This window comes from Hyposmocoma kahamanoa, unplaced genomic scaffold (assembly GCF_003589595.1).
Source record: "Hyposmocoma kahamanoa isolate Upper Pololo Valley unplaced genomic scaffold, ASM358959v1 86789, whole genome shotgun sequence".
NCBI classification, from domain to species: domain Eukaryota; kingdom Metazoa; phylum Arthropoda; class Insecta; order Lepidoptera; family Cosmopterigidae; genus Hyposmocoma; species Hyposmocoma kahamanoa.
Genome location: NW_020654360.1, coordinates 1 through 23,670, shown reverse-complemented (window position 1 = coordinate 23,670; position 23,670 = coordinate 1). Strand labels below are relative to the sequence as shown.

The window sequence follows — 23,670 nt, the reverse complement described above, 5'->3', positions numbered from 1 at the left end:
GAAGTTAGGCAAAAAGTCAGACATTGTTGGTAACTAATTTCCTATACATTCGTGGGAAATAGCGATGGCATATGAATGTTATATACGCTTTGTCGCTTGTGACTTTGACAATATTTAACCTAAATAATTAAGAATGAGGTTATCAAACATGAAGAGTATGGTAAGCTACACGCCTGTCTATAACAGTTGCAGTGCCACTCGGAGCTGACATAAGTTGAGAAACCCCATGTGCCTGTAATTTCACCCGGAACAAACCGGGACGCTGTAGTGCTAACATTACTGCTTGGCGGCATAAATAGGTAAGGTGGCAGTACTTCCCTGGACGATCTTTCACAAGGAGCTCTACTGTAGCTTTTTAATAAATAATAGACATGTTAGGCCACGATCTCACCTGATGTTAAGCGATGATGGTACGCGTTTGTTTAAAAAAATGCCTATTCACTCTAGCCTTGAATAGCTCCAAATTGTACTTTTCGGGAAACACAGATAGAGCAGAGTATTCCGTCCCTTTGCTGAAGCAAAGCTCTTAGTGCTAATGGGTGGTGTATCAACGTTATAATAATAATAATAATAATAACGCACACACTCAACATAGCCCCGCACTAGGGAAACCCTGTGTCGCGGGTGTCATGGACACACACATAGACAACCACAAATCACACCCAAACTCACGAGAGAAATAAATGTAGGCCATACAAATATTTCTCCCGGCCCGGGAATCGAACCTGGGGACCTCTGCGTGGCAGTCCGGTATGGTAACCGTTCGGCCACGGAGGCAGTTTATAAGGATGGAGCGTTCCGAATTTTCTAGTCGACCGAAGGAGGAATGGTGAGGGTGGAACTAAATTGTTCCTCACCCTCTCCGAGTGTGTCTATAACAGTGGGAACCTCTACTCTCGAACGACGAGTATGTCTACCTCGGACAGACCGTCCAATTAGGCATGGCCAACTTCGAGAAAGAGTTCAATTGTCGAAGCCGATTCGGTTGGGCAGCTTTCGGGAAGCTCCGGTACGTCTCCTTGTCCGCAATACCGCAGTCCTTGAAGTCAAATGTCTTCGTAGTGCGTGTTGCCAGCGATGACCTACGGCTCTGAGACGTGGTCACTTATTATAGAAGTCACTCAACGAGCTGTGGAGTGAGCAATCCTCGGCATTTTTTCTACGCGATCGAATCAGAAATGAGGACAACCGTAGAAGAACGAAAGTCACCTACATAGCTCGAAGGATTAGCAAGTTGAAGTGACAGTGGGCAGGGCACATAGCTCTTAGAACTGACGGCCGTTGGGGCAGAAAGATTCTTGAATCGAGACCATGAACCAGAAGGCGTTCAGTGGGACGGCCCCGTACTAGATGGACGGATGACCTGGTAATCTTTGGGGGAGTCCTATATATGATAATGATGATGACACTCTCCGAAATGTACCCGATAGAAAACCGACAACTAGTTTTCTTCGATAGTTGAGATTTTAAAGCTCCGACGCCACAGTAGAGTTGTTGCTACGAGTCGATACTCTGCTCCAATTCTAATTTTTCCGTACTAATACGGCTCATTTTGCTGGCGTTATTTCAGAATTTACTTTTTTACAAACGAGATTAAAGCTATTAGAAAAATGTATATCGTATTATAAAAAAATCATTGGTATATGTAAAGTACCTATTGAATAAACCTGTTTTCTTGTAAAATTTCGAAGTAAGTGTGCGTTGTTTTTCTATCGTGAAAATTGTTAGGAATCACTTTTTCACTCCGTATATATCAGTATATATCCTCTATTTTACTGTATATTTTTTCCAAAGTGATTTATTCAACACTTTCACTGTTAAGAGCTCTCATGCCAAAAAAGTTTTGACGTTGGCTCCGCCCAAATTTGTGAAACAAATATATGCCTGAAGTTCGCGTGACATGCTGGAGATGTTGAATTTTGCGCATTAAAAGTACCAAATTCGTTTTAGCGGAATAACTCTAAAACTAAAGGGATTAAAAAAAAATCCGTAGTGATAGTTGTCGATCATGCATAAATATAATTAATTATTTAAGTTTCGTCCTAATAACCTGTAGTATTTCGAGGGTAAATCGAAAAAATGTGAAAATTAGAGGTCATTTCGTGATTTTTATCTATCGAGGAAACTTTATTGTTTTATGTTTCTGATTAATGTCTATGCTCGAATATATCGTGTAGTTACTCGTACAATATTTTATTTTTAACTTTAAAGTGGATATACCCCTCTAAAATCAAATCGAAGATTAGGAAACTTTCCTCTGCTCCCTCTTAAGTCTTTATGTTTTTCGCTCCGAGTCCAAGGCAGCTACTACTCCATACACTTCTGATGAGTGACAGATGTTTCATCTACTTCTTCCTCATGGAGTTCCTTGATACCAAGTGAGACGGGGCGAATGTCGTGCGCATGGTGTTAAGCGATACGCCTGTCCGTAACAGTTGCAGAGTAACTCTGAAACATAAGTTAACAAGTCCCATGTGACTGTGATTTCACCAAAACCCATCAAAACTATAAAGAAATAGGTAATGTTGCAGTTCTTCCCTGAACGCACACTTACACAAGGAGCTCTGCTGTTAAATAGAAAATGATTTAATTGGTAATAATTAGTTTGTTTTCCGGTTTCTTATAACAAAGAATAAGTGAAATTGTTGTTGTGCTGAATAGTTAAGTAAGTAACTAACAAGTTAAATTCCCATAAATTCGGTTGTCTTTATTTCAAAGATCATTAAAAACAATGTTGCCAGTTCAAGGTGTTCATATTCACACGATTTTGTTACTTTTAAATTTTACTTTTTCTAAACCAAAAGAGAAATTTATTTGTCATTTAAATGTAAGTTATTGATGATAATGGCTTGCAGTGCTGTTACAAAATTATCATTGACTATTTTTGTGTTCTAACCAAATAATAGTTCTTTTTGATATAAGTGCGGAAAGTTAGTCATTAGTCACGAGTCTCGAGGCTTCTTGGCCCGAGCCAGAGGCGAGGGTCAAGACGCGAGACAAGTGAAAATGACAAATCCGCACGTGTATCAAACGACGTTTTTTAATACATTTGCGAAAAAACTACATTGAAAGTAAAATAAAACAGTATTTAAACAAAACTCATTTTCTGCTAGTAAATTAAAATAATGAAATACAACCACTGCAACCATTAGTTAAAAGTCTATGGAAATCTAGTTGTAACGTGCTGCTTTTGTTTATTTTCTGTAATATCGGTCTGTAACCACTTTTCTTATTATGAAGTCCTGGTAGTTTTGTTTAAACTTCTTTAGGAACCCGTGCACGGTAGTGAGATACAATTTATCAGTAATACATAGAACAAATATATACATAAAAATCTCGCCTGTCACCCATTCAGGGGTAGGCAGAGACTGTGGACCTCCACTCGATACGTTCATTATATAGTATTTGTAAATAAATATGTTTTAATGACGAAAGACTTACGTCACAAAGCACATAAATATTAAATAAATATATAACTTCTTTAGTTCTATGTTTAAGACTTAAAACAACAGTAAATTAAAAAAAAACTGGAAAGTAAAAAGCACTAGTGCGAGAAATCCAACTTTCCGCACGATTTGTAGTGCGAAAAATACCACGTTTTGAGTAACTGTATTAAAAAATCTTTTGCTATTAAAAAATATTTAATAATGTCAAAGGAAGTTCGAAAGTCCTTTTTCAATTTAAGAAATAAACACATTTAATCTGTCACTTAATACCATTGACTTATGGACGTCGGGTCCGCGCTAAAAAGTGTCCGAACTTATAGGGCGTTAAAATCGTATACAGAGCGTCATTCACGCTTTAGTCTTCGTTTGTTCGACTGACAGCGAAGCAAGCAAAATTAGACAGTAACTGCGATGACATTACGATTTGAATTCAACGTTTTAGCTTTTTCATATTCCTTTACATGTCACTACGTTTAAATAGGTTGACTTGGGACTTTTGTTCGTGGTTTTTGTATTAGACCCATCGTCCATTTATTTGTAAGTCAATGCTTAATACTTAATATATGAAATAATATTGCGTGCGGATTTTTTTCCACAAATCCTTTAATAAAATTTCTGAATCCCGACCAGTGGGGATTTGTGGAAGTGTGGAAGGAGTTTTTTACTTGTTCTTCTATGTAATTGTGTGTACTGATTTTTTTCTATTCATTAATGAACAAACAGTCTCTTACAATTATGTAATAAAAAAAAGATTGACTTATTATCATACTAGTAAAATTTAACCCCGCAAAGACACAAGTGTGCGCGTTTACCGCTAAAAAAATCCCCATTCGTAATAGCGCTAAAGTTCCAGAACACTGCCCTTACCATCTCAAAGAGTATTGGGATACTTGGAGTCGACATCACGAGCGAAGTCCAGTTCCGGAGTCATTTGGAGAGCAAAGCCAAACTGGCTTCAAAAAAGCTCGGAGTGCTCAATAGAGCGAAGCAGTACTTCTCTCCAGGTCACCGACTTTTGTTATATAAAACACAAGTACGGCCCCATATGGAGTATTGCTCGCATCTCTGGGCAGGAGCTCCCAAATACCAGCTTGATCCACTAGACTCCATCCAACGTAGGGCTGTTTGTATTATCGATGACCCCAAACTCACAAACGGTATGGAGCCACTTAGCTTACGGAGAGACGTTGGCTCTCTGTGTGTGTTCAACCGTCTTTATAATGGGGAGTGCTCTGAGGGACTTTTCAAACTGTTGCCACCGTTTCGTTTCTACCATCGCACCTCCCGCCAAAGGAGTAGAGTCTATCCCCACATCTTAGATGCCTGGCATTGTAAGACCACACGAGCATCTCTATCGTATCTTCCTCGAACCTGCAAGGTGTGGAATGATCTTCCTCCTGGAGTATTCCCTTTATGACATGGGGTTCTTCAAAAAGCGTGTTTACAGGGCTCTCAAAGGCTGGCAACGCATAGGCAGCTCGTCTGATGTTGCAAATGTCCATGGGCGACGATGACCACCTCCCATCAAGTGGCTCGTCGGTTCGTTTGCCTCCTTCTTTGCATAAAAAGAACTAAAAATAACCTAGGAACAACCCTGTGATAGATTCTTTATAAAAATAAACAAAGAATAACCCGGTAATGACGTGCTCGCTTTTATGTTAATAGCTTTTGTTTTAGTACATTTATACATTCAATTAAACTAAAATAACACCAAATCAATGTTTATTTGTAAAAACTAATTTATTTTTTACGACAACGCGCAAAGTTTACTTCATAATACTGTATTTGCTAGAGATGAGGTATATCGATAAAAAGTTTTCATAATTTAATGAAAAAATCCGTGCAGCAATGTGAGCATTACTGCGATCCGGTTTCGAAGGGTAGGGAGCTGGTAAAATTACAGGCACATGGGACTTGTTAATTTATGTCTCAGGGTGACGAGTGGAGTGGCAGTGCCCGGTGTTGCCTGATTTTTGCGAAGTTAATTCGCCAATTTAAGTGTGGTAAGTAGCCGATGTTCGCTCAAGCTATAAAATCCCTAAAAATCAAGGAAAACAATTCTACAATTCTGCTTGCTTTCCGGCACGAATATGAACTCTCTTATTTCCCCAATTCCTACACGTTGAAAAACTCAAACCCCCAAATGTGTTGTTTACAACTCCATTCCCCACAATAACCCCAATCAAGTTTGTAATATAATAATATTAAGATTTTTTTAAGATTAAAGAATTAATATTATAATATTAAGGAAGAAGGAAATGTAATCAAATTTAAAAAAACGTTAAAAGCTTCAGGAATATTTAAATAATTAATGTAGATTATTATTTTATCTGTGTTGACGATTGTGATCCTTTTTTTTTTCCAATTTTTATTTAAAGTTTATTATTTGACAAAATTTAATCATTTTTCGTATACCTAATTTAATTTTAATTTTATAACTTATTTAATTTGTCAAATTTGCCAAATTTTATTGTATTTAATTATTTTGTAATTTAAATTATATTTCAATTCTATAAGGATCAATGTTATAAAATTATTTGCTTGTTAATAAATTAATATAATTTTAAGATTGCAGTGCCCTTGCAGGGTTTATGTTTTGGTTCATCACAACATTATTTTTAACAACTACATTTGTACAACATGATACGCAATAAAGAAATTTGAATTTGAATTTAATTCCCCAGACATTTTTATTAAGTAGCCTCAAAATCTCCTTTTCATAATATCGACGAGTCGCACGACCCCTCGAAGAAGAATAAATGGCAAAAAATCGTCTAATCTGACACCACTGGCAGTGCCTCTCGGATCTCTGAGATTTAAAGCTCTGCGTGACATTGCAACTGTGATAGGCGTGTCGCTTACCACCAGGCGTACGACTACTTCGTCCCGTCTCTTAGTACCTACCATAAAAAATACTTAACACTATTATAAGGATTATTAATATTAGTCGTCGTTGTACACTAAAAATATTTTATACCTTTCACGTACCATGACCTATAAATGAAATGTAAGATCATAAAACCCATCTTCATTTAAAAGCGTAGTTATTTTAATCTTTCTTACAAAAGTTCAGTTACAATTAACTCGTTTCGTCATTTAACGTTGCAAAACGATCTCATTATTGTAATCTGGAAGTTTAATTTCAGATTTTAATTTTGAGTTTAACTGTGTTGAAAGTGTATGTCAGGAATTTGTTCCATATTTAGTTAAATCTTGAATTTAACGAGTTCTTAGGCTGTCGCAATTGAAAATATAAATTAAATATCAACATATATGTTGCTGTGATCACAAAGTAAGTAACTAAAGTACTTGTGTTATGGCAATTAGAAACAACGAACGGTACCATAAGCACCCAGACCCGAGACAATATAGAAAAGTTAGATTTCTACATTGATTCGGTCGGCGATCAAACCCGGGACCTTATAGATGGGGACGCCATGAAAATCGGTGTGCAAGCCTCTGGGCTACGGAGGTCATCAAATGAAACTTTGTTTTCGATTCTAAATCACGTATGTTTAAAAAAAATGTTTAATGCATGATTCTTATGACTTAACTACCTCCGTGGCCGAACGATTACCATGCTGCCACGTAGAGGTCCCGGGTTCGATACCCTGGCCGAGAGAAATATATGTATGCCCTACATTTGTTTCTTTCGTGAGTTTGGGTGTAATTTGTGGTTGTCTATGTGTGTGTCCAAGGCATACTACTTACAATAGATAGATAGAATACGTTTATTGCCTTTCCACAAACACACACAATAATAAGAAACAACAAGTAACGAAAAAAAAAAGAAGACAAAAAAAACGCAAAAGAAAACACACAAAATAACAAAAAGGTAGGAAATCAAATAAATATTCATAATAAACAACAAATATCTGCTAATTAACTAAAAGCAAGTTGTGAGTGCTGCAGCAAGCTAAACAGGCCATAGCTGCGGGTGTTGCCCAAATGCAATGCACTGATTTTTAGCTATCGCCTAGAGGGTAACGCGGTAATATAACCGCTCACGCGATGCGCTCCTCCTACCGCAAAATGGAGGCTTGCAGTGCCACTCAGAGCTTTAAATCACAAAGATCTGAGGGCACTGCACCCGTCACCCTGAGACACAAGTTGACAAGTCCCATGTGCCTGTAATTTTACGAGCACCTTTAGATACCCTTCAAAACCGAAACGCAGTAACGTGCATTATGGCTTGGCGTCAGAAATAGGCAAGGTGGCAGTACTATTCTGGACGAACTCTTTCACAAGGAGCTCTTCTGCTACTAAATGTTTGTTTAATGCATCAGTTACATAAAAAAAAATTGCCAATTTTTTTAATTATCATTGTCATGACACATCTAATTACAAATGTAATAATAATTGGCGTCGCACAATTTTGCATAATCTGTCACAGTACACAGGCGAATTGCAATTCCTATTAATTGCAATTGCAAAAAAAAACGTTCTTTGTTTCCATTCTCCTTAGTGCAATTGTGGCAGCTGCGTATATGAGATAATTTTTTATAACATTACTATTGATTATCAAATCAAGGGCCAGCGTCATAGAGGGTTATTCGTAGAATAATAACAACTTACTAGGACTATATTACTAACATAATAAACAATAACTTTTGTTCCATGGCTTTTAACAATTCATCACATGGTTTTTTTTATAATATCAAGCGACGGGACGAACAAGTCGTGCGTCCGATGGTAAGCGTCCACGCCTACCACTCAGAGCTTTAAATCGCAAAGATCTGAGGCGCCCTGACACATAAGTTGACAAGTCCCATGTGCCTGTAATTTAACCAGCACCCTTATCCTTCAAAACCAGAACGCAGTAATGCTGACATTACTACTTGGCGGCAGAAATAGGCAAGGATAATACTGCCATTATTCTGGACGGAGACTTTCACAAGGAGTTTTACTGGTAATCAATACGTTGGTTACATAAAAATCAAGAATGCAATCCGCCAGACTTAGCCATTTTTATCCAATTATAATAATGAAAAAGGACCGCTCTGAATCTTAGCTGGTTCAAACGTCCCCAAAACACTGGTATCATAATAATCTTCTGTATCTAAAATATTAACACAAAATCCCTCACATGTTACCAACACATTTGTTGTTGTATATATGTGTGTGCATATGTATATGTATGTGTATTGTATATATGTATATGTATGTGTATTGTATATATGTATATGTATATTTATTATATATATTTGTATGTTAGAATATTAAATTAAATATTGTAAACTTGCAAACCCACGTATATCCTGTTCATTCAAACACACCACCACACACACAAATAACACACTTCACCCACATACTATTACATATATACATACATACACACACACACACACTCACTCACTCACTATTCGCACATTTTACTCCTTGATATTTCATCATCTTTTGCTAATTTTAATTTTTCTTTTCTTTGTCCTTCTTTACAAATTAAAGCCCATATTATTTAAACTCAATCTTAAATTTAGATTTTGTTTAGAATAAGAAAGAGCGGGAATCCCTAGCACAAGTATAATTTATTACTTAAAAATGATTCTCGAGCCACAAAATTGTAGAGATTGTTTCTTGAAATAATTTTGTTTTTTTTTATTTTGATCATTACCGCGCTGAATGGCCAACGTAAGAAGGATGGCGAAAGCCGACTCAATAATTATAAACTTTCAATAATGAATTTTGCTAGTACAATTTTACGTTTTACTTTAAAATTAATTGTCAATATATTTTTAGAAGTCGGTAATAAAGAAATTACAAAACAAAGTATTTTAGAATAAATCCAAGAACACAACGCAATTGATTTAGTTTGACCTAATCTATGGTCGCTAACGTTCTTGTACGTGCGTGTCATTTTTAGCATGATTAAATGTTTACCTACCTAAAGTATTGGTTATTTTACAGTATACTCATAAAACATTAAAGCTATACATATCTAATCAAATAATCAACTAAACAGTCATGACATAAAGTAAAAATTAAAACACAACGTGTCAAAAATGTTAAATTTAACCATTGACTTACAATTATATAGACGTCGGATCCGCGCTAAAAAGTGTCCGAACTTATAGGGCGTCAAAATCGTATACAGAGCGTCATTCACGCTTTAGACTTCGTTTGTTCGACTGACAGCGAAGCAAGCAAAATTAGACAGTACTGCGATGACATTACAATTTAAATTCAACGTTTTAGCTTTTTCATATTCCTTTACATGTCACTACTTTTAAATAGGTTGACTTGGGACATTTTTTTCGTGGTTTTTGTATAAGACCCGTCGTCCATTTATTTGTAAGTCAATGAATTTAAATGAGAGTTAACGAAGTTAGTAAAAGAACGTTTTGACAAGAGGCCTCTTCACAATGTCAATGTCACATTGAGATTGCGAACAGTGTGACCTTGTGAAATACAAGACAATGTCATAAACATAACCTATATCAACTTTATAAACCCAGCTTTTACAGGCTGTACTCAATTAGCTTTTTTGATGTTAGGACAATGAATCACAAGTATTGATAGGTCTCTTTAATGCACGTCGTCAAAAACACTGGGTCACAAATTATACGGGATGTCGCCATCCTTTCCTCTGCATTTTTTTTAACAAAAAGTGTTCTTTTGTTTCAGGTTTGCACCAAAAAGAAACCCATTAATTTAAGGTACAGTAAACAAAATGGACCAGCGAAGATTGTGTGGCGTGCATTGGAGTGCCGTAGGAATTCTAGCTGTTATATTTTATCTAATCGATCGGACCTTTGCGGTAAGTATTGGCGGTAGTTGTTTTATACGTCAAATGCACGGTAATTCATGATAGTTAAAAGTCCTACCTCGGACATATGACACGCGGTGTTGTGGAAGGGGCAGTATAACCGCTCACGCGATGTGCTCCTCCTACCGCAAAATGGCGGCTATTTGGTTTCGCAAATTAGAAAAGCATTCAGTTTAAATACAAGTTTTTATAAATAAAAATTATTATTCTGCATTGCTAAATAAATACCCTCCGTACTACTAACAAAAACATCTCAAATAAAATGCAGGAATACACCGCAAATCCTGCACTTAAAAAGCACTAATGAAATTTCGGTGTACTTGGATAAATATGATAACATTCCGTTTGAGTGGTTCTAACGTTTACTATGAAATTACTCCTTAAAGTATAGGTTATAAACATATATATTCAGGGTAAACTTAAAAAACGCTACTTACGGTATGTTTTCAATAAATAAACACCGAAATCACCAGCCCAAACAATAACACTCACGATTGTCGTGACGTATTTTTGAAGTTGTTTATTTTTTTTAAATGACAGACCCAGGCATTGAAAACTTTATGGTTTGCTAGAGTAGTTACCGAAATAGCAATTAATATTAGTTCTTTTACCTATTATAACGTCGATATCCGATAAATCGGTATAAAATCATCACCGGCACCTCTAGATGTGGTATGCGTCTACGGCTGCATGTATCGCGTGAGCGGCTATGTTGGGAGGCTTTACGATAAACAAAGGGATAAAAATATACTAGCTGTTCTTGGCTGTCGTCTTACATAAAAATAGAATAAGTGCTGAAGAAATAACAGGCACATGTGTAAGGTACCATGTCGCGTTGCTGCCTTTTTGCATTCGTTATTTGTGTTTTCATAGACATTTATCACTTTTTAATGTTAAATTAGTAAGTTTGTAAGTTAGTTTTTGGAGTGAGGAGGATGGCATATAAAAGCGAAGAAAAATGGCGCACGCGCGCGTTTGTAATTTTAGAAAATTTGTTGATCAATTCGACTCTTATGTGTATTGTAAAAAGATAATAATATAATATTTAGTGTTGCTCACTTCTGGTTTCAATAATACATGGAACTTGTCAACTTATGTCTAAGGGGTCGGCGCAGTGGCAGTGGCATCTAGCGTTGCGGTGGTCTGCCGTGCCCTCTGATATCCGCTCTAGGTCTCCACTCAAGCGTTCGCCTTGTCTAGCGCCGCTCGTCCATTCTCGCAATATGCCCCGCCCACAACCACCGTTTCTTCGCCACGACAGCCATGATATCTTTAACTGTGGTCCTATTTCCAAGCTCCAAGCTTTGCATTTCCGGTCTCGCAGGGTAACTCCGAGCATTGCTCTCTTCAGGTATTATTAATTATTCTTCTACATTTCTATACAGCATCCCCATAGTTCCTGTTGGATTTTTTTTCATTTATATTGTTATTTAAAATAACTGTTTACATTCTACACTGTCCGAACCACATTTTTCTTTAACGTTGTGCGTCGATGAACTCTAACACCTGAGACACAGGTTACCACCTAGTTAAGAGGTGAAAGCATCGCCTCCATTTTAGACACTGTTGTACAAAATCGGTTTAGTTGTAATCCATGCCATGTAACGTTTTTTTATAATATCAAGTGATGGTAAGCGACGCGTCTGTCCATAACAGTTGCAGTGTCATTCATCTGATTTAAATAGCAAAGGGGCACTGAGACTGCGCCCGTCACTCTGAGACATAAGTTGACAACTCCCCTGTGTCTGTATTTTCACCAGCACCTGCTTACATTACTGCTTGGCGGCAGAAATAGATAAGGTGGCAGTACGGCCTTGGACGGACTCTTTCACAAGGACCATCATCCATCATACAGCTACTCAAATAAATAAAACTAGATAACGCCAGAAACAAAACACAAACTTGACGATTGTCGTATAATTATGACAATGATTCTGCCATAATTTTGCTTAATTATGACAATAATCTGATAAGCAGCCGACTGTAATTACCGTTAATTATAAATTAATTCTCATTATGCGATAATTAATCTGTCTTACGGGTACTTGACACATATTTTACTAGGATCTGATAATCAGTAACAAAAGCTGTGATAGTAGAAACAATTTACCTAGAAATAAAGGTGGTTCATTAATATAAGTATTCTGTTTTACATTTTTCCCCTTGACTTAGGTACCTACTCAGTAATTGTATATATATTATATATATTCACTACCATACATAAGTGTAGGAACCAGCACCCCGCCATGCACAGTCAATCGTGCCTTTTTAGACACTTTCTGGCTGCCCATGAAGGTATGCAAGGCACCATTCACCTGATTCCCTGCGTTCACTCTTCTTTCAAAGTCTCTTTCACATTTTCCATCACACGTAAACATAGACATTTGTTAGATTATGCACTTTGTTTTTATTTGTTACCTTTTGGTACTTGTATTACTGTTGTACTGAATCATTTATGCGAACACGTAGGAATTTCGTGGTTTCATTCTTTAAACTCAAATACAAAATAATCTTTATTTTATAGGTAAGCAAATTACATTTTAGATCGAGATTCCTCTGAGCAAGAATGAGCAAGAAATTCTAGGGGTTACTCTTTGTAAATAAACATTTGTACGTACACATTTTCCATTTACAATGTTTATTTTAAATATCGAAACTTGCAAAAAGTAAACGTTTATATCATTGACTTACAATTATATGGACGTCGGGTCCGCGCTAAAAAGTGTCCGCACTTGTAAGGCGCTAAAATCGTATACAGAGCGCGACACTCCGCTTTAGTCGTCATTTGTTCTACGGACAGCGCGATACTGCGATGACATAACAATTTAAATTTCGAATAGGTTGACTTGGGACATTTTTTTCGTGGTTTTTGTATTAGACCCGTCGTCCATTTATTTATAAGTCAATGGTTTATATACTTCATAAACTGGATCGCTCACGTCGATATACCAATATTACAAATTTACACTTTATTGGGTTAAGTTAAGGTTGATTTTAAGTAAAAGTAAAAAATCTAGCCATGTGAGATAGCTCGAAGTAGAGGTCTGTCCTTGTCTAACAAGTTGCCAACGCTAAATAAAATGTTATTATCTTAGGTAGTGTCATAACTAGTCTATTAACTTTTTAAATTTTGAATATATATATTTGCTTAAAGGTAATATGCTTTTACTCTAATAATACAAAAATATATATATCAACAATGAAACCTTCTATTATGATGTAGCATACTTAGAATAATAACGCAAAGAAACCTAGCCCGCACACGCTAAGTGAGGCAAATTGAAACACTCCCAAAGGGCCTACACGAGCGGGCGGGCCTTCAGTGTTCAAGGTCAACTTGCACCGCGAACAGCTCCAGAGTTTTAGCTAAAAATGACGAAAAGTGCGGTAAATGAGTGTAAAAATACGTCAGACAAACATAAAATAAATACTAACATCACATTCCATAAGGAAGTAACGCGTTTCAACTTGTATTTTAAATAAATATTCACTAAAACCGAAAATTAACGTACTACTAAAACTAGCCTACATGAATTTGATTTTTGCCTCACCTGTGACAGTTCGTTTGATATGAAACTATCATTCTATGCGTTATTTATTATTCTAAGGTAGCATATATCAAATTGTATTATAAGATAATATTAGTAATTTTGCTCATCTATAAGCGGCCACATTTTCTGTAAAAACTAAAAAGTAAAAAACAATATAGCTGACTAAAATATGAATGAGTGTTCCTTCATCTTTTAGCCTATTGAAAAGACGCATTACTACTATGAAGCCTCTCACTCGGCTCGTTTTATTATTTTCTTTTTATTAATAATTTTGGCTTGGATACAAGTCCTTTGAGTCATGTCTTCGTTTAATTATGTTTCTGTAAATATGGCTGCCACAAAGAGGATAGGCAATTTGAGGCGGCGTGCTTGGATTGACTCGGGATTCCTTAGAACGGGCCGATACGCGTATTTTAGTTCGAGATTCGCATAATATCGCGTTTTAATCTTCGATTAAGGCACAATAGCACTATCCTGTTCCACTTTAAACTAGATTTCACAAAATAATTGAAAGTCAAAATAAAAACGACACTTTTCCCTCCAAAAGGGCCAGAGCGAATTCTCTCTATTAAGTTTGAAAGGGTTGTAACCCTAACAAACCGTAACCAGGTTCACGGCAGTAAAATAGAAAACTTCAGGTCCACAAATTTATTTCAAGTCGGTTAAGGAAAGAAAAGGTAACAAAGAAGTAAGGCTGTAACAGTAAAATGTATATACAGAAAACAGGTACATCATTATAAAACACTCCCTAACTTGATGGATATTAAAAGCGTCTTACACTGTCGCGATCGAGCAGGGAGTGACGGTGAAACGAAACAAAATCAGAATGCGAGGCAAAAGAACTATGGTACAATTCAAAGTCTAAATTTAAATACGAGTGGCCAGGAACCGGAGAAAGACGATAAAAAGGTGACGATGTAAGGAGGCCACACCGTCACAAGTTAGTACGAGGTCCAGTTTAATATACAAGTCCGTGCTATTTACCTTTAGTATTAAAGCTTGTTTCACAATTCTTAAACCTCGTAAATGGCAAATTTTGAATGTCAACCAGAATCTTATTATACGAGCGTATACATTGATCTTGAATGAATTTGGGACTTTGTGATGACGACTGTCAAAAACATGCATATAGATCCCACGGAGACCATGCAGTCACCACGGAACGCCACTTTAGTCTATGCTGACACAACTCTCAAGCCTCTACTACTAGACTACCTTTTTTATACAACTTTTTTAATCGTGTCACTTCGGATCCCAGCGTTTTTGAGGACATCGCTCATTTGGTTAATTTAAGTCCTTCAAGGACGTCCTCTTAAAGGCCCTTCCATCCACATTCGCGTTATAAATTTGTTTGGTAATTCTTCTTACATCCATCCGCTATACGTTCCCAAACCACCTCAACATTCCTTTCTCTATTCTGGTCACTACATTCACTTTCAAGTCACATCTTTCACGTATTATTGTATTCTTCACTCTAGAACAGCTTATTAATTCAATCAATCAATCATTAATTGTTAAAATACATCTTTTTTTCAGCAAGTGGATGGCTATGAACCCGGTCAAGATTACCCAACATACACTGAGGTGCCAAAAGGTCTATCGTTCACCTGTGATGATAAGATACCCGGGTACTATGCTGACCCGGAAACAATGTGCCAGGTTTGTTGCTTATTTAAACTGTTTGATTTTCACACGGAAGGTGCAGAGATGGGCTAGATTAAATCCCAAGCAAGCTGGGATTTTATCGAATCTGACATAATTTCACGCTTATGAGACTTTTTAAATTAACGCTTCCTAATATGGGTAGATGGCGCTAATCCAAAACAATAAAAGAATAGCCGGGACTACCCATAAAAAAATCTGTCCAATAAGCGCCATCTAGTTGATTTGTTATCACTAGAAATTACAGTAGTTTGATAAATTGCAGCTGTACACACGCTGCGTTTCACTGATGTGCGGTGAAGACACAACACTTCAATATCATAGATTAATAAGCAACAGAGTGCTCTGACTACACAATAACAGAGTATAAATAATAATCATCGAGTATATAACCAGAAGTAGAGACGAAATGTCATTTAATTTGTTTGAAAACTATTCTGCCATATCATTACTGTGACAACTGCGCTCCGATTGGCCAGCCGGAATTCGAAACAATGGACGAGAGTCGTCATTGGGTGTCGTCAATTGTTTCACTTCAAATCTACCAGTTAACTTTTGCTATAATGGACGAAAATTACATATTTAATATTTAATTACCGAAGAAATGTGATTCCGTTTGTTTTGTAATTAGATTTTTTGCTGTTTTTCCCCACACTGCCGAATGGAACAGCACGCCATTGTTAGAAGTATTATATTTATTACAATAAATACATAATATTTTTGGAACACACAGGTCAGTTGTTAGCGCAGTCTATACTTCAGTGCACACAAGAGTTGATATTTATAAGTGATGTATCATTGATGAGTAACCAGAAATATATGGCCCTTATTTCGTTTCTATTTCTAGTTATATACTCGATGATAATAATATATGAATAAAAAAGTTACTATGGTTACCATGTATAAATTTAAAAAATATAAAAAAAAGACTTGGTTGCATGGTCTAAACATCTTTTTGCCTTTTCGCAATAAAAAGTATATAACTAACATCAATAATTTCAACAACTGGACCGTATTTTTTTTGCTTAATTTGTTTTTCTTTTTAGTAATAAACATGAGACCACGTCATAGAAATACACACAAAGTATAATTAAAAGTATAATGCAAATGAATAACAACGAAGTAAACATATACCTAAAATTACACATTATATCTTGTTTATGAAAAAATAAACCGACTTCGAAAGTTTGTGGAATAACATCTATTTACCTAGTTTAATTGAAAACGGTTAACAGAAAATGTTTGAAATCCAATACACCTGCTTTTTCCCCAGGAAAAATAAGTATAGAGGCATATACATAAAGATTTTTATCTATTTATCTATTCTTAATACTTATTTAATTCGATTAATTGTATCAGTCATGGACAGGCAGACATCACAGGAAGCGAAACAGCTATAAAGCTTCTTAAATGTCATTCTAGCAATTGTTAAATTTGTAAAAAAGTTATAAAGATATTAATGAGCGCCTATTAAAATAAATGAGCAATGTTTTTATAAGCATAAAGATAAATCATAGCGTTTAAAAATGAGACAGGCGTTTTATTGTTTAGGAATTTGTAATGTATATTTTTAACATTTGATATTTACAGGTATGGCACTGGTGTGTGCCAAGTATTGGTGGAAACATAATGTACTCATTCGTCTGCGGTCCAGGGACCGTATTCAACCAGAGGTTGAGGGTTTGTGACTGGTTTTTCAAGGTAAGCATATCAGATGTCAGATATTACTTATTTAAGAACAGTAACGGCCTTTATAGTAAAATAAAATATCGGAATATGATTACGGGGTACTACCTTTTGCTATATAGGTCTCAAAAAACTAACTACAGGCTTTACAGTGGGATTTTCAAGGGCTGTTTCTCTGTAGAGAAGTACCAACAACGTACTGACAAATTCAATGTTTTACACGCACACATTTATGCATGTTACTTCAAGACAGTACTGTGCACACCAATGTGATGGTGTGAGGTGATACAAGTATGTACATGTTAGGGACATTGAACTTTCTAACAGCAAAATGATTTTTTTCTCTAAAACGCACATGGTTTTAACCGACTTCAAAAAGGAGAAGGTTTTCAATTCGACTGTATTGTTTTGTGTGTATGGTACTCAATTATTCCGGCATTGATGATTCTTTTTTTTTTGTTAGAAAGAGGGTATCTCAGTATTGGTCCCATTTAAATTTGAAGGAAATATTCCACTTCTAAGGGTGACAAACTAGGGGATGAATCCGCTTTAGCGCACTTTCCGATAACCGAATGTTAACTTTTTATTCTCAGTTTCTATGTCGATATAAGTACTGTACTGCTTAATGGTTCTCCGTTAAAAAGGGTTAGCCACTTTAAATACTTAGGACACTATGTTACCGACGACCTCAAGGATTACCTGGATATACACTATACAGCGCGAACGGAGAGCACTCTCGTTGAGAGCAAAGATGCTTGCCCGCAGGTTCGCCAGATGTACGGCAGCAAGAGTTACACTCAGTGCTCTCGGAATGCTCTGTGCGTGCAATACAACAACGCCTTCAGGACGCTGTTGGGGCTGTCACGTTTCTGCAGTGCCTCAGCCATGTTCATTGACGCGCGCATAGATAGTTTTACGGCTGTTGTACGTAAAAAGTCGGCGTCGCTACTAAAGAGAATACGTGACAGCACCAATAGCCTCCTGAAGACAGTTGCTGACAGGAATGAGTGCCCAATTATGCGGCACTTAATACATAACACAATCCCTGATAAAATATAAGTACTAATATAGTTTTAAGTCTGTACCTACTAACATTTGATTGGATCTCAGTTGTCTCAATAAATAAAATTTTATTATTATTATTATAAGCAAAATTATTAGTAATTCAGTATGACTCAACGGTAATCGTCCTACAATATCATAGCCGTATTTTCTTTTATACAACAATGTTGACCGGGTCGGCCGTCATCAGTGACATACAGTAATTATTATATTGAATGAATATCAGCATTACGGTATGAAGAAGGGAAATGCTTCTGGAGTGCGGTACTACATATTTATGAAAAAGAAAAGTGTAGCTTATGAACACCATTAAGCGCATGAAGATGTCGTACTTCGGCCTAGAGATGGGTCATGGATAATTGTCATCGGGATAAATACTCAGGGTAAATATCCATTTTTACTCGATATTTATCCAAAAGCGAGGATAAATATTTTGAATCGCGGTTTCTTATTTATATTTAGTAAAACAAAGTATATTTTTAAAACACTTTGTGTACCTACACAATTATAAATATTTGTTTTTTGTATCATGTGTTTTAATTAATAGATTTTGTGTGTGAAATGTGAAAGAGAATCCTTAGCCTATTTCAAGTCCAAACATGACTTTATTTATAACGCAGTAGACCCTAAGACCATGAAGTTGGATCGCACTTTACGAAAGCAGGAGAGGTCAGCTCAAGGGTTGCAAGTTAATTTGATAACTTTCTGTCAATCGAATTTTTTATACCACTCGACTCGAAAAACGTAGGTAAAACAGTATTGTTACATAAAAGAATGGCAAAAACGTAATTATTTAATAAAAAATGGATTCTACGGAGTTTTATTATAAAAAAACACAAAAAAATAATTATCCATGTTTTAGGATAAATAGTCAGTAAAAACGGATATTTATCGGATAAAAACCTGTCTCTACTTCGACCACGTCATGAAGAACTATAAGCGTGTTCAAATGTCATAATTACAAGATCGAATTAAATAATCTATTGGGTTTTTCGAGTTAAAGACCTGTTTAGGTCTGGAAACTCAAATCACTAATTAGTATGTAACCTAGATGGATATCCACAACGGTCAGTTTCTTGGTTTCTTAACATTGAGCGACGTCTAACAGCCAAAAACAGAATTTATAGGCAGGTCCACATTAAGTTACATCACGTAATATCAAATCATTGAGTATATAACCAAAAATAGAGACGAAATGAGGGTCATACATTCCTGGTAATTCATCACTGATACATCACTTATAAATATCAACTCTCGTTTGCATTGAAATTACAAATTAGAAAGCTGAAATAGTACAGCGTCTCTGTATATTCCAAAAATATATTATATTTATTGTGATAAAGATAATATCTCTAACAATAGCGTGCTGTTCAATTCGATGTTGTGGGGAGAAACAGCAAAACAAACGGAATCAAATTTCACCGGTAATTAAATATTAAATATGTAATTTTGCAATTTTCGTCCATTATAGCAAAGCTAACTAGTCGATTTCAACTGAAACAATTGACGACACCCGTCAATTGTTTCGAACTCGGGCTACCCAATCGGAGCGCAGTTGTCACAGAAATGATACGGCAGAATAGTTTTCAAACAAATTAAACGACATTTCGTCTCTATTTGATATACACTCGATATATTAACTTCACACTTCGGATGTCGCGTGTGCACTAAGTCCACTTTGAATCCGAAAAAATACGACCGTCATTTCTCGGAGTCAGAACTGATACGAATCGGATGTAGTGCGTAAAATAAATTACTCCAGCTTATCATCCAAGCCAAACTCACTGTGTCAAGTGCCTGATGTAAGCTACACACATGTCCATAACATTTTCAGTGACACTCAGAGCCTTAAATAGCAAAGATCTCAGGAGCACTATCACCATGAGTCATAAGTTGACAAGTCCCATGTCCCTGTAATTTCACCAGCACCCTTCAAAACCGAAATACAGCAATGCTGATATTACTGCTTGGTGGCAGAAATAGGTAAGGTGGCAGTACTTCCCGGGACGAACTCTTTCACAAGGAGCTCTACTGCTACTAGACTTAGGATCGTATTCTCGAACTCTACTCAATGCTCAAGTCAGGATTGCACTGGAAATACGACCCTAATGGCAGGGACTTGAGTATGATTTCGAGTGCTTTAAACCATACTCAAATCCTGACTTGAGCATTGAGTAGAGTTCTAGAATACGACCCTAAGTGTTGGTAGAAGGTGGCCCTCCTGGTTGAAAATTTTGAGGGAATGGTTCGGTTGCAGTACCACCTCGCTATTTAAAGCGGCAGTCTCCAAAGTCAGGATTACCATGATTTTGTCTAACCTCCAATAGGAGAGGAACACCATGAAGATGTCTAGTTATGTATTGACTATGAACGGGTTGAGTTTGTCTTGTATTTTCTTATAACCTTTGTATTGTTTTGTTTTCTAGGTGGACTGTCCAAACGCGCCAGCCTATTACTCAGTCAACGAAGACCTGTATAAAGACGAAGCAGGCAACTACATCGCAGGAAAAAAGTAGACTTAAAACTAACGTTTTATTAGCACCGTAGTTTAGTTTACACTGTTTGGGGGATCATTTGACATTGGTTAATGCAACGCCCTTAAAAACTTACGTTGCTTCTTGTTCATTTGCGAATAATACACACAGTATGAAATTTAAACCGACTAATGATTAATATGCGAGTTAATAATAGAAGCTATCTTGATCTGTTCTTCGTGTTCTTGATATAACCACAAATAGAGACGAAATGTAATTTAATTTGTTTGAAAACTATTCTGCCAAAACATTACTGTGACAACTGCGCTCCGATTGGCCAGCCCGAATTCGAAACAATTGACGGGTGTCGTCAATTTTGTTTCACTTCAAATCGACCAGTTAACTTGAGCTTTGCTATAATGGACGAAAATTGCAAAATTATATTTTTAATATTTAATTACCGATGAAATGTGATTCCTTTCGTTCTGTAATTAGATGTTTTGCTGTTTTCCCACACCACCGAATGGAACAGCCCCCATTGTTTGAGATATTATCTTTATTAAAATAAATACAGAATATATTTGGAATATACGGAGACGTACACACAGGTCAGTTGTTGGCGCTGTACTATTTCAGTTTTCAAATTTATGATTTCAGCGCAAACGAGAATTGATAATTAAAAGTTATTTAAGGCCCATTTACCTGAGGAGTTGCCAGGATTGGATGGCCCTTATTTCGTCTCTATTTCTGGTTATATACTCAATGATTCGGACTTATGTATTATGGAGATTTAATGTGACATAACTCTTCTATAGGCTGTTTTCTTTTTCCAAAGGTGTGATTTTCACTTTTTGCCCCGAGTCTCAGTGTCGTATAAGAGATACATATATACTGAATTTCAAGAAGATTGGATAATGGGCTTTTCATGCATTTCTTCCATATTTTGTAGTTAATTGTACTTTAAAGTGGGAACCATAATAGAAATTTGGCCACTAGAAAAGGTACCTTGTAGTAAGTTTTTAGGATCGGAGATTGGACTTATTTGACATCAACGTCAGCTCGAGGCATCTGTAAAGGTACCGACTGCGGTGAAGAAAGTTCTAAAATCTCTCACTAGATGTCACTAGGAGCGCAGAATGCCGAAAAATAAAGAACAAAGATCTTTAACAAAAGCACATTCGACAACTTCATAACTTGACCTGTAGCTCAAATGGTTAGAGGGGCACGCTGTACACTACGGCATAGCGTGGTCATGGGTTTAAGTCCCATCGGGTCGAAGAAATATTTCTGTGTTCGATTTTTGTATTAATAATTATATTCAGGTTTGTTTAGCGGTTTATTTAAACTATTTATTTAACGGTTATTTTAACTAACCAATGTTAAATGAGCTTTCATAAATTTACTTAGCTGCCATTACCACCATGGCTTGCTTGGTAGACGGCTTTTTTAACTAAGTTATTATTTTTTAAATTAAATGTGGCCAACAGAATATCTGTAGTCTCAAATAAGTGTATACCACCATTAGTGCACGTTTGTAATGCCGACAATATGAGATGGACTCTGAACTCAATTTTGAAACACCAATATAATCATCGCAAAATTTTTCCTTCTTTTACAATTTATCGATAAAACTGTCGACAACAATACATGACTATTTAAATTTTATGAAAACTGGTAACCCTGCAAACGGCATTCTACACTGTCTTCGAAAAGCACAGACTACAGAAGCGATATATTAAATCTATCGTAGATAAGGTGTTTAATTTACTTAAATAAACGCAGATATTAATAAAACCAGAAAACAACTGTATCTATAAAACCAAACAACTTCAAATCAACTATTAAGAAGCTTTAAATCAAAAGAATTAACAAAGATCATTTTCAAAGTGGAAATTTAAAGATGTGGTCACATTGATTGACAGACATATTCCCCTGAGAAGAATGAGTAACATTTGTACAAATTTATTATTTGTAGTATTTGTTGAAATGGGACGAAAACAATATTATTATTACAAATATATTTAATGTATAACTGAACAAACATTGACAGAAAATTAAATGAGTAATGTATAGAAAAAAACGTGCAATATTGCAGTAACGCAACATTGCTATTAATATAGCATCAGGAGTTTGCGTTCATATCTAACAGTATTTATTTTAACATATGTACATCGAAAAAACCTATATCAGCCAATGGATTGTAAACGACTGTGAACCATGGATTTTCCATGGATATGGAAAACCGGAATCTTATTAAAGAAGCGTATACATTGCATTTTAAATGAATTGTAACTTAGTCAAGAATCAAATAATCAGAGTTCATCGCATATAAAATGTACTTAGTAATTATTTATTACTCTTCTTCTTATCATAGCGATGGCATACATCGCAAATGCTTTACTATCGTGATTGTTGCTCCTATTACGAGTAGAAATAGATCAATAAAATATTTATTTTAAATTTTTCTCCGTTTTCTGTGCGGACTTAAGGACTAACCACACACATCAGGGCCGTGCTCGGAACGTGGAAGGGGCGTGCTAGTTTGTATGAACTGCGGGCCCGTCCACGGACATTGTGAACGAGTTATTTAAAAATTTTAGTTATTATAAAATATACGCAACGATATTTTTTAAGCCAGTGACGGATCACGGCCCGTCCACGTCCCAGGCACGTCCCGGATATGTGTGGATAGACCTTTTGATGTCGTTTGCATGCGATGTTGATTTATCCAAAGTACTTATTTAGAGTTACATGTAGGAAATGAAACTTTTTTTTTGGATCTAATTAATTGCCAATATTATTAATAATTATTTTATTTGTAAAACATAATGTAGCGTAAATTGGAATGTTCTTTGGAAAGTTAAAAAATAAGGTATTTAATTGATAACTTTTGTGAATATCGTGAAAAATAGGATGGATTAGTTTAATATCAGACGTGACAAGTTGATGGCTTAACCATCTCAGTCAGCCGTGACCTGTAAAGGGCCCGAAACGATGTTTGAAAAACAAACATAAGCGTTTTAGAT

At 36.0% G+C, this 23,670-nt stretch overlaps 1 protein-coding gene across 1 annotated transcript; it reads left to right on the top strand.

The window, feature by feature from the left end:
• The first annotated feature begins 10,067 nt into the window (after nt 1-10,067).
• On the top strand, nt 10,068-20,931 carry LOC113235002. The gene is made up of 4 exons (XM_026470523.1): nt 10,068-10,200; nt 15,297-15,419; nt 17,013-17,123; nt 20,597-20,931. The coding sequence occupies exons 1-4, from the start codon at nt 10,114-10,116 to the stop codon at nt 20,684-20,686; spliced, it is 411 nt and encodes a 136-aa protein (XP_026326308.1). The 5' UTR covers nt 10,068-10,113; the 3' UTR covers nt 20,687-20,931.
• The last annotated feature ends 2,739 nt before the right edge of the window (nt 20,932-23,670 follow it).

Bases quoted from the DNA above. Each gene is read 5' to 3' on its own strand.
- LOC113235002 (XM_026470523.1), top strand. From the start codon at position 10,114: ATGGACCAGCGAAGATTGTGTGGCGTGCATTGGAGTGCCGTAGGAATT. The intron at 15,420-17,012 runs GTTTGTTGCTTA...TGATATTTACAG, and splicing joins ACCCGGAAACAATGTGCCAG to GTATGGCACTGGTGTGTGCC. The intron at 17,124-20,596 runs GTAAGCATATCA...TTTGTTTTCTAG, and splicing joins TTTGTGACTGGTTTTTCAAG to GTGGACTGTCCAAACGCGCC.